Raw genomic sequence first — 12,268 nt, 5'->3', positions numbered from 1 at the left:
TGCATTCTATATCGCCTTTGAAAATCAACATCAGAGTACAAAGAAGTTGGGATAAAATAATCTTTCAAAAGATTCTTACCCCAAGAATGCCTATGTCTGTCCACATTTGGGCCACGGCTGACTTGTGAACCACAGCGGCGACCTTGGTTCTCTTCATTAAGCAAAGTCACTACTATGAGAACTTGTTCATCTTCCTCTCCCTGCAACCTTTGCCTTTCAGCTTGTCTACGGCTTTTCTCATTTGTTTTTCGCTCCTGCCTCTTCAAGCATCTCCTCAAATCTTCCATTGAGAATGGAGTATGAATTCTAAACTCTGAGAAATGAAAATATAGAAAGATGTGGTGTAAGAAGTATGAGCTGAGCCTCTGGTTTTATAAAAAAATTTGGCCAGATAGAGATGCCACATGGCTTGATTTGATAGGATGAAAATCTTATCTGAAATTTGAAATTCATTCGAAATTTGAAATTTATCTGAAATTTGAATTTAGAAATTCATTCGAAATTTGAACCCAAAAATCTTATCCGGAAATTTTATCCGATTATGAGATATGAATAGACTTGATACGTAGGAACCCGAAAATCTTATCCGAAAATATTATCCAAATTAATTATTGAGGTAAAAAAATTTGTGAAAAAAACAAAAAAATGAATAGTAATTGCCCTTTGCCATGGCAACGAATGGAAACACACAATACTTTTTTCAAGGGCAACCACTATTCACGTGAATAGTGGTTACCTTAGTGCCCCCCCTCCTTGCCATGACAAAGGGCGAATGGGTGGAGTTGCTCTTATAGGCAGATTGGGTAGAGGTAGGTAGCCAACCCACGTGAATGTGCAGTAAGAGCAAGTTGCAAACAAACTTTACCCAAAATCTTCAAACGAATAGTTAGTAGGCTCCACAAAAACCTTTACAACAATTTCTTTCCTAATAGCTAATTTTAGACCATAAAATAAGCGCCCCAGCTCAGCTTCAAGGATTTGTCCTTTCCCCAAGTTGCAACAAACCCACCAATCCAGTTACCCAAGTGGTCTCTAATAACTCCTCTGGCCGCAAAACACCCATAGTAGTAGTTAGACACTCTCTGTGTCTCTCCCTCTCCCTCTCCGTCTCCGTGCAAAGGTTGAAGGGCTCTCTAGCTACGTACTTAAGGAGGGTCGCTCTCGCTCGTCAGGTAAGAATTATATTTAGGAAGGCATTCATGGCGGAGGGCCTCATCACAATCGTGCTGGCAAGAATTACTCGCATAATCTACTGGGGTTTGGGGTCGCCGCTCCTCTCGGATTACGAACACTTATGGATACAGTTGGCAGATGGATTTGCGAGGGTGTGGACAGGAGTATTGAAGAAAGAAGCACATAAACTCCAGAACCTTGACGAAATAGCAGACCCGTACCAGAAGCTGTACAAGTGTGCAACTGAGGGCAGGCTAGATCAATTTCTAGTGACTGTGGGCAAGCGTGAGAGTACAAATGATGCAAATGTTGACATCCAGCTACTCTGCGAACTAAGCCCCTTGAAAAACACATTTCTTCACATAGCTGTGAGCTTCGGCCATGAAGTTCTAGCATCTGAGATCGTAAAACTTCACAAGCCCCTTTTGTTCGAGAAAAACTTTCAAGGAGACACTGCGCTCCATCTTGCGGCCAGAGATGGGAATCTGGATATGGTAAAATATCTCTGCTCAAGTGAAGGAGAAGCAACAGATATTGAAAATTATATGTCATCAAGGAATCCAGGTTCAGGTGAAAGCAATGTCACAGATATTGAAAACGACCGCATGCGGTTGCTGAGGATGAAAAATGATGAGGAAAACATGGCTTTGCATGAAGCACTGATTAAAGGCCACAAAAAAGTGGCAACATATTTGATTGTGGCCGATCCGGATCATGACCATCCGGTTTCATTTTCTACAAATAAGGAAGGCAAATCACCTTTGTATCTGGCCATTCAAGCAGGGGATGTCCGAATTGTGAAGTGTATAAGTCAACGGTACCGGTCGCCTAGGAACTTGGCGGTGGAAGGGAAGTCCCCATTGCATGCTGCAATTCTGGCCAAGAACAAAGGTATTTTTCTTTTGAAATTTCAATTACTCACCACATGGAATCAGCTAAGTTTAATTGTTCCATCATGTCTCCATGCTTTTTCAATTATTTTTACGAAGTTATTTTCTGGTTCAGTAACAAAAAAAAAAACGAAGATTTAATTTTGTTTTTAATGCTTAAGTGCTACAGTGCCTCCTGAAATATTGGTGAATTCCCACTAAACACCCTTAAAGTTAAGTGACCTATTTTGTCCCATTGACTAATGTTTTGTGTCTTATTTTGCCCCTCATTGTCAAGTCTGTTAAAAACTCCGTTAAAAATGCTAATGTGACAAATATGGGACCCAAATTTTGCTAAACTACTCATTTTTCCCTGCTTCACAATCTATCTCACAATCCGAATTGTATACTTGTTAGATCATTAGTGAAAGATAATCCCTATAAAAATTCATTCAAATCGAAGAATGTTAAGTTTTCTAAATTTTACCAAATAAACAAATGAAGACAGTAAGTTAAGAGGACACTAACCGTACATTTTTCCCCACTTTACAATCTATCTCACAATCAGAAATCATCCTTGCAAAAATTCATTCAAATCAAAGAATGTTTAGTTTTTAAGTTTACCAAATAATTAAACGAAGACGAAGATCTCCACAAACCATGCACCGAGATTGTCCACACCTTAACCACCAAGGCACAATACTTGGATTGGGTTAGGCTTAATGGACACTAGGTGTGTGGTTTTAACTTAAAAGACCTCGGTGCAATTAGGATTGGAGTACCTATATTTGAACTACAGATTATTGTTGTATTCTCCGATGTGGGACTTACACATCATGACTTGTATCGAGCCACTACACCAACAATTATATCATTGAAATATGGAGTTATGATGGGTTTAAAGAATGACAAGTGCTAGGTTGTTTGTGTCTTGGTAGATGCAATTGAACTGGCTCTTGGTGCCCAAAATTTGTGTTTCAGAGTGGTTCATATTTTAGTCTCGTACATAGCTATGCTTAATTCCTTAAATCAAACCAGCTATGACCCAATTTTAAAATAATATAATATGTAATTAAGGGTCTGTTTGATAACAATTTCTATTTTTCAAAAACTAAGAACTAAAAACGTGTTTGGTAACTAATTTTAGTTTTCAAAACAAATGAAAAGTGAAATTTGAACAAAAGCTGTTGCGTACTTGATTTTAGTTTTCATTTTTCAATTTTATGTAGAACTTGGAAATGAAATTTTTTGGGGTCAAATTGTGAATATGAGATCATAGAATGAAAATGCATGTTACAAAGAGATCCTACATAGTATCTTTCGGTGAATTTTGGATTTAGAGTCTCAAGGCATGGACTTTGTCCATGACTTAACACAAGAATTAAGTGGTCGGGTCCAAGAGCATCCGTAATGAACTCCCTAAACCACCTCTTTAGATAGAATTTAAGGGGTAAGTGAGAAAACCCACCTCCAACTATGCTCCCTATCCAGCACTTAAAATAAGGAGACCTCTAGGAGCTCTTAAATATGAGGAGAGAGAATGAACTCCTAGTGACTCGTTATAATTTAATAATACCTTATTTAATAAATATTTTAAACTATTACCTATTTTTATATTTTTTTTATATAGAGAAGATGAACTATTTATGTTGAATTAAAAAAGAATTAAAGTATTTATGATTTCCTACACTAGATTGTAAGATTGAAGTTGAAATTTTATAGAGAGCTCCTAAAATAGCTTTTATGTGTTTTTAGCTAAATTTTAACTAAAAAATAGAGAGCATGATTATAAATTCTCTAAATTACATGCGTACTACGAAAACATCAATTGAAGAGACAAAAAAAGATAAGGACGACGAATTAAAAACTATTTTCAATGCACTCTAATTTATATCATTCTGAATCTGTATACTTGATTCAATTATTGATGATAGAGCTCCTAGAGATAATATCAACCATGGAATTTACCATCAACGTAAAAGATGAGAAAGGAAGGACCCCACTTCATTATGCAGCGTCAACTGGTTATCTCGAAGGGGTTCGCTTCTTCTTGGACAAATGTCCCTCTGACTCTAATCAAGCAGATACTAGTGGCTTCCTCCCGATCCATTCTGCATCAAGCAAAGGTTATGACAAGATTGTTGAAGAGCTGCTTCGACATTTTCCAGCTTCGAAGGAATTGCCAAACTCAGATGGCCAAAATATACTCCATCTTGCAGCAAAATTTGGAAAACATGCCCTTGTTAACTATTTTCTAAGACAAGGTAATGGGTTTCGGATGTTGATAAACCAACAGGATAAGGAGGGAAATACCCCTTTACATTTGGCAACAATTCATCGGCATCCAAGAGTTGTGAAATATTTCACATGGGAAAAAAAGACCAACTTAATGCTTTTGAACAATAAAGGCATGACAGCTCTTGACATTGCAGAGTCCACTATGGAAGCTGTTGCTTCATTTCATGGGGTAAGTCAGCTATATTTGTTTTAGGGGAAGTAGCCCAGTTCTATTCTATATGATCTGTTTCGTTTTTGTTGGCAATGAATATGATTTTTCTGTCCCACCATACAGAGACTAACATGGGTAGCACTGAAATCTGGCGGTGCGCAGCGAGCTCAGCCTCTGCATGTTCTCTCACGGACAAATGCGCAGAGTCCACAGCAAGACGATGTAGGAGACAAGGATGGACATGTCGCAACTATGAGTCAAGATGTCCGAGATGAAATTATAAATTCTTGTAGAGCAGACCGCATGGAGTTACAGTTTCCTAACAAGAAAAGTTACAAGGACAGGGTGAACACTCTATTGGTGGTAACTACACTTATAGCTACAGTGACATTTGCAGCCGGTTTCACAATGCCGGGTGGCTACAATAACTCCGGTCCTCATGAGGGCAAAGCAACCTTGCTAACCGAGGTTATGTTCCAAGTGTTTGTGATCAGTAACACCATAGCTATGTATAGCTCCATCTTTGTTGCAGTTACTCTCATTTGGGCACAAGTGGGAGACCTAATTTTGGTGTTCACAGCTCTTCGTTTGGTAATGCCTCTGCTGGGGGTTGCGCTTGGCATGCTGTCCTTAGCCTTTATGGCTGGCGTTTATGTGGTCGTAAGCAACCTTCGTTGGCTTTCAATCGTGGTGTTGATCATCGGAATATGCTTTCTTTACAGTGTCATAATATTTTTCAGCCCACTCTTCTTTCCAGATACAACACCTACTTTTCATTACATCACCTATTATCCCTTTTATTTGGCAGCGCTCAGTTACAGCAACGATCTAGAAGAAGAGTAATCTCCCCTGTCGAAGCACCAAGTTATTAAGAATTAATAAGAATTATTAACTATATACTCTGTGTTTTTTTTTTTTTTTTTTTTTTTTGGTGTATGGGTCATTGTATTTTATAATGTTACTACATTATAAAACTTTGTCGGCTTTCAACCAAAAAAAAAAAAAAAAAAACTTTCTGGGCTAAACGTCTGCCTGTTCTACATTAAGACTCCTATTTGCATGCATAATTCTAGAATGAACATGACATGTCCAGATTATGGAAGATTTGGATAAGGAATGAAGGTAGGCAGAGCATAGATGAGTATGCCATGAATATCACTGTTATACCAAGCAGTCTAGTCATCTATTAACATTCAAGTTTAGCTGGCCTGCATGCGCACAGCTACAGAAAGAAAAAAAACACAGTATTTTCACCCTGCTAGAAATTTTAACATACATGACATTCTATGGTGAACATGACTGCGTATGTGGATTCGGAGAGTTGAAAGCTAAATGCCATAGAAATCTTGAAGAGAAGAATAAATAGAGAAGGAAACTAAAATCTTGGGCTAGTTTCCTAGACGCTATGAAAATCACTCCCGATGATCTTCACTTGACCTGAAGAATCATGACAATCCTATGTTATGGCATCCATCTCTAATTGGGTGGCAAAACCAACTTCAAGACTTAGCTTTCAAGGATAACCAAAGCAGGAATCCAAAAGGGAGGAAAATATGCAAATCATGTTCATTAAAATGTAAGCCTAGTCTTTCATTTATTAGAAAATGCACTAGTGGAGAAGAGTCTTTTGCCTGTTTCTAGTATCAAAACTGACAGATTCAACTATGTGATTGCATATTGTGAGGCTCAAACCAATCGTGTGATTTAATAACATTGATCAGAAAATCAAGTGAGCACTGTTAATTCAAAGCCATAGTATCAATTACCTAACTCCTGAGAAACAAAAGTAGGTTCCACTTTCAAGAAACAGGATAGAACTGTGAGGAAATTTAAATGTGAAATTCAAGATAAGAATGTTATCATTAGAGTCATGGCGTTGTACAGGGAATGTATTAAAATGGGAGATCTCAAGTTTCCAGTCCAACAGTAAGAGCATCCAAGCACACATCCAATGATGAACAACTGTAAGGAATTCTCACCAGACAAGTGAGCTGCACTAAAAATAGCTGAGCTTATCAAAACTGCTGACTGCCATTTCATAGTGGACAAAATCGACGCCAATAAAAATCCCCTGTAAACAGTTTCTTCCAGCACAGGAGTGACAATGCAATATACAAGGACACAAGCAGCTTTTGAGATGTTGCTGCTTACTAGGATTTCTTTGAGTACAGGGTTGTTTATAGCCTGCAATGATACGGTGTAAAATAAAATACTTGAAAGAGGAACAGAGTATCCATAAAATTACTAAATCAATGACATATTTATTTAGAGAAATATAAATGAGCTGTAATAAGAACTTGAGAACAATTTGAAAAGGCAAAAACAATTTATTATGAAACTCTACAACAGCTAGAAAATGAGCCAACTTCTTTTTTTTCTACTTGCATTAAGGACTCAGATGATACACATTGTTGAAGCAACTGCTTAGAGTTAAGGGTTAAATTGCATTGGAAAACATGTAGATTGAAAAGGTCAAGAAAGACGAAATAAGAGATATACTAAATCAAGAAATCTTTTCTAACTTGCAAGATTGATTTGGGAAATTTCCAGTGAATTAGATTAGGCTTTAATCCCCTTATTCATTTCTTTTTGGACCCTTTCAAAACATATTTTACTTCTTGTCTGATACAGTTTTGAGATCATTTAAACAAAGGTGGAAAATCCTTAATTCCAATTGTAAAAGCCTCTTCTACCAAGCATTATATGATTCTAAACTAGTTAAAACCAAACCACAGCCACTTACTCATAAATAGTGAAATCAAATTAAAATTAATATCAGAAACATTTTATCAAGCACCAAACAATGTTATATTAGCTACTGTATCATCACAGCAAACTGAGTCATCAGACCATGTAGTGGTCAGTTTGTTCAGTTTTGGCTAGTGAAACCATTGTGAGCCTACAGTTAACAAGTCAATGAGAATCAGTCCCCTATACAGTTTCATCTCTCAAATTCTCTACGCACTATGAATCATGTGAAATGAAGGATACAACCTCCTTCCTGCAACTCATCATTAATTACTATGAGATCTCATCCATCATCAGATTGGTTGTATTATTCTCAAAAACCATTTATTTACCATATTTGGATACCTTAATCATTGTAACTTCTATCATTTGTATGACATTATAGACGTATGCTCTAGGCAAAAGAAAAGTATAACATACAGTTCTGAAAAATAAAGCAAGGGCATATATCTGCCTTCCTTTTGTTCAAATACTTAGCTTACCCAATTGTAGAAAAGGCACTTATCCCAGTTTCTGATTGCCTTTTTTTTTTTCTTGGATGAGAAAGTTCATGAAATATTATAACAAGAGCAGAAAACCATAAGCAGTTAAGTTTATCAAACGAACCTTGGGCCCAACAACACTATCAGCAAGGAAGGAAGTAAGGAAAACCAACATGAATAGAAACCCAAATCCTACAGCTGATGCCAACAGCCAGCTCCTCTCTTTTGATACTTCGTTAGCTTTAAAGAAATCCACAAACTTATATTGTGGCTTAGCAGTGCTCTGCAGAAGAACTAGAGCTGCAATGAGCTCTAAAATTTGAGCTCCAAGCAATGATATTGCCTGCAATAACCAAAAAAGGAAACCAAGATCCGTTATAAGTGTGCAACTTTATTAATGTAAGGCTAAAGTTTGTTCAAATGCTAGAGAGTCCATATATGAACTTGTTCAAATTAGGTATCAGTGCAGAACAGAATCCATGAAATCCCATTACTAAGAGAGTTATCTACTGAACTACAGATCTTATGGGCGTGGGAACAATGCTATGCCACGGGATGCTAATCGTTGCTTGTTTCAAATTTCAATTGGTAATTCGAAGATGCCAATGAGATTCCTATCTCTGCATTACAGAACCATGTACGTTCGTAACCATTGTCACTTTTTTGAGTTTTGAATCCTAAGTTTGATGTAAAGAGAGGACTGGATGGGCTACTTGATTATTGGGTGGTTCATTAGCCTCAATTCAAAGCATATGCCAATCCATACACAAGGACAGAAGACAAACAAATCCAAATTCAGCCCCCGAAAAACGACACCTACATTTCAATGTTAAATGTTAAATGATGAAAAGGGAAGTAAGATTGCCCCTCTCGGTAAAGGATTTTGTGTAAGTATCCTCTAACATTTCCCATTCTTCCGGGAATCGAATAGTGTAAAAAGGCATTTTTGCGCCAGGTCGATCATACAAATCAAGAAACAAACTCACCTCTATCTGTGGATCAAGAATAGGTTCATGCAATACATGAGCAACCACAGACAACCCTCCAAAACTCAGAGGAATGTGCAAACTGAACATATAGAAAGCCATAGTGCTCCATAAACTTCCGTGGTCCCATGGAGCATCTGCTGCCAAAACCGAGAATCCCTACAATTTAGAATCACAAAGAAGCCCATTTCATTCATGCTTGGTTTAAGAACAAATAAAGCCAAAGAACCCAAAAGAATATGGTTGACAGGCCAGTTGTACAATGAATTCACCATTAACGCATAAAATTCCTCTGAGAAAATATCTGATATATAAAGAAGAGAAGTTCAAAGAGAAAATTGAGCGGAGTTGAACCTGAGAAGAGGCTTCATGGGTGTTTTCAGTTTTGTGACAAAAGCACTTGAAAGAAACTTTGGAGCTTAAGCTGGATTTGGAATTGGTGCAACTGAGAAGAGTATGAGGAGACAGAAAGGAAATTAGTGGTCTGCTAAAATTTCCAATGGGTTTTTTTGGTGCAAGGTGTAGAGGATGCCACAGTTGCCACTGTAACCGTATCATTCTGTCCCGAAGCAATGGTTCTGCTCCTCCTCATGTCCCGCCGCTACCCAATCATCGATGGGTAAACCACATGGTCTTAGGCCTAACTGGGGAATTTGCGCTAATAGAACTTTCATCCATTTGCCATGGCAAAGGGCATGTGGAGGCGAGGGCTGTTACTATTCATGTGAATAATCAGCCCTGTAAAATGTGTGTTTCCAGCCATTGCTCTGGCAAAGAAAAAATACTATTTACTTTTATTTTTTTATTTTTTATTTTTTTTTATTTTACCTAAACAATTAATTTGGAGAAGATTTTCGGATAATATTTTGAGTTCCCACATGTCAATATTTATTATAAAATTCATATATTATAATTCGAATAAATTTTTTAGATAAAATTTTCGGATAAAATTCTCGGTTGCCACATGTTGACATTTATTTTTTTTTTAAATCGCAAATTTCAGATAAAATTTTAGGATAAGATTCTCGGGTACCACGTGTCGATATTTATTATAAAATATAAATATCATATTTCAGATAAGATTTTCACCCTCTAAAATCGCACCACGTGTCATCTCTATCTTCTAAATTTCTCTACAAAACCAGAGGCTCGGCTCATACCTCTCACACCAGATCTTATCTGTCCTTTCATTTATCATATTTTAGATTTCATACTCCACTCTGAATGTCAAACATGAAGAGATGCTAGGAGAGGCAAGAGTGAGAAATTAAAGAAAGAAGGCGTAGACGAGCTGAAGAAAAAAAGGTGCAACAAGAAGATGATGAACAAGTTGCCATGGCAGTGGGTATGCTGCATCTATCTAGCCAAGGCCGTCGTCATGGTTCACAAGTCGGCCGTGGCCGGAATGTGGACAGACATAAGCATTCTCGGGGTAAGAATCTTTTGGAAGATTACTTTATCCCAAATTATATGTACTCTAATGTTGATTTTCTAGGGCGATATAGAATGCAACCTCATTTGTTCAATAAAGTCATGCATGATGTTTGTAATTATGATGCATACTTCGTTCATAAGTGTGATGGTGCTAGGGTTTTGGAGCTTCTTCCGAAGCAAAAGCTTACAACTATTATATGAATGCTGACATATGGTGCATCTGCTGATCAGGTGGATAAGATTGCTAGGATGGGGAAGTCTACTACTCTAGAGAGCTTGGTCAGATTCTATGATGCAATCGAAACTCTCTACACCATGGACTAGCTTCGCAAACCTACGCCTAGGGACCTCCAAAGGCTTCTAGAAAAAGCCGAAGCTAGAGGTTTTCCAAGCATGATTGGAAGCATCGATTGCATGCACTGGCAATGAAAGAATTGCCCAACTGCCTGACAATGAGATTATGGAAATAGGAATGGGCAAAAAAGTATCATACTCGAAGCCGTTGCTGGATTCGATACATGGGTTTGGCATGCCTTCTTCGGAGTTGGCGGATCTTAAAATGACCTGAACGTGCTGGGTCAATCCCTTATATTCAATGATGTCTGAAAAGATGAAGCCCCGAATATCACTTATGAAATCAACAATATTGTCTACTAGAATGGGTATTATCTAGCAGATGACATCTACCCGAGGTGAACCACATTTGTCAAATCAATTCCACATCCCTGATCAGAGAAGGAAAAATTATTTTATGCCTATCAAGAGGGTTACAAAAAAGATGTCGAAAGGTATTTTGGTATCCTCCAAGCTCAGTGGGCAATTTATTAGGGGTGCTATGTTTGATGAGGAGGTGCTGAGGAACATTATGATGACTTGCATCATCCTCCATAACATGATTGTGGATGATAAATATGATTATGATGCTCCAGACGTGTTCGAACCGAATCCCATGAACACGGCCTTGATAAGAATTTATGAAAGACCCATGGGCCCAAATGGACAACCATTGGAGCATGAACCGTATGATTGATCGATATACGGAGATGCAATCGTCTTATATTCATGAACGGCATCAAGTTGACTTGATGGAGCATTTATGGGCGGTAAGAGGCAATGACAGTGAATGAAGTGAAGTGAAGATGCTTTGTTTTTAATTTTGCTTTGTGTTGATGTTTTATTTTTAATTATGCTTTGGTTTTGTGGTTTGTTTTTAATTATGCTTTGGTTGTGGTTTGTTTTTAATTATGCTTTGGTTGTAATTTTTTTTTTACTTGCCTTTTGTTTGATGTATGCAATGTGTTGAATAAAAAGGTATTTTATTGAATGATTTCTTTATTCGCTCAAAGAAAAGCAATACACCTAATTAAAAATTACTACTAATTAAATAAAAGACAAGAATTACAACTACTTTAATACAAAACAAGTAATACGATTAAATAAAAGGCAAGCAAACTAACTTAATGGTTTTGATCATTTAATCAATTGGTGTTGCTAGGTCCATCAACATGGAAAAGTCTTCTTCTCATAACATCCCTTCATTCTAGCTTCCAAAATTGTTTTGTTTCAGGGGACATATGGCTTGTATCCATGGCCATGGTTTCCCAATCCTTCTTCTCAATGTCTTATTTGCGTATATACTCCCTTTCTCTTGCATATTCTTCATTCATTGCCTTCTCATCCTCATCTTTTTTCATGTCTAACTCAATTCTCATGGTGCAGTTCCTTGCAATTTGCTCCAAAATTTTTGCAATATCATTGCTGGAATTACTCCCTCTCTTTACTTTCGCCGCCTTTCGACCAATAGGCCTCGGCTCTTTTTGGATTGGTGAGTCTTGACTCATCGGGGAATCCAAAGGCGAATCCGATGCCGTTGAATCATGGAGTGGCATCTTGTTTAACACAATGGTCATACCAGTAGGAATAATTCTGGATCGTTCGCAATTTTTCACCATCTCCCAACATTGTTGATGGTTGAAATATTTTTTGCCTTACCCAATGGCACCGAACCAATTTGTGCTTGCATAATCTATTAAAAAAAAATATTGGAAATGCAAGACACATTAATAAAATATTGAAAATGCAAGAAATATTAAAAAAAAAATGAAAATGCAAGTAACATTACAAAAA

At 37.3% G+C, this 12,268-nt stretch overlaps 2 protein-coding genes across 5 annotated transcripts; one reads left to right on the top strand and one right to left on the bottom strand.

Annotated features, from left to right (window-relative positions):
• Positions 980 to 5,516, top strand: LOC18766046 (protein ACCELERATED CELL DEATH 6). Of its 2 annotated transcripts, none has more exons than XM_020560823.1 (3): positions 980 to 2,064; positions 3,977 to 4,509; positions 4,654 to 5,516. In XM_020560823.1, exons 1-3 carry the CDS (start codon positions 1,200 to 1,202, stop codon positions 5,332 to 5,334), a joined length of 2,079 nt encoding a protein of 692 aa, XP_020416412.1. In that variant the 5' UTR covers positions 980 to 1,199; the 3' UTR covers positions 5,335 to 5,516. The 2 variants fall into 2 exon arrangements, with proteins under 2 accessions (XP_020416412.1, XP_020416411.1); XM_020560822.1 differs by having other exon boundaries at positions 981 to 2,064; positions 4,615 to 5,516.
• LOC18766069 lies at positions 5,255 to 9,678 on the bottom strand. Of its 3 annotated transcripts, none has more exons than XM_020560825.1 (5): positions 9,062 to 9,678; positions 8,708 to 8,866; positions 7,846 to 8,064; positions 6,471 to 6,675; positions 5,255 to 5,340 (listed from the first exon to the last, which is right to left on the bottom strand). In XM_020560825.1, exons 1-5 carry the CDS (start codon positions 9,263 to 9,265, stop codon positions 5,303 to 5,305), a joined length of 825 nt encoding a protein of 274 aa, XP_020416414.1. In that variant the 5' UTR covers positions 9,266 to 9,678; the 3' UTR covers positions 5,255 to 5,302. The 3 variants fall into 3 exon arrangements, with proteins under 3 accessions (XP_020416414.1, XP_020416413.1, XP_007198946.2); XM_020560824.1 differs by lacking the exon at positions 5,255 to 5,340 and adding an exon at positions 5,873 to 5,928; XM_007198884.2 differs by lacking the exon at positions 5,255 to 5,340 and having other exon boundaries at positions 6,178 to 6,675; positions 9,062 to 9,673.

The sequence above is a fragment of the Prunus persica genome, chromosome G3 (assembly GCF_000346465.2).
Source record: "Prunus persica cultivar Lovell chromosome G3, Prunus_persica_NCBIv2, whole genome shotgun sequence".
Lineage (NCBI taxonomy): Eukaryota > Viridiplantae > Streptophyta > Magnoliopsida > Rosales > Rosaceae > Prunus > Prunus persica.
This window is presented reverse-complemented; position numbering and strand designations above follow the sequence as displayed.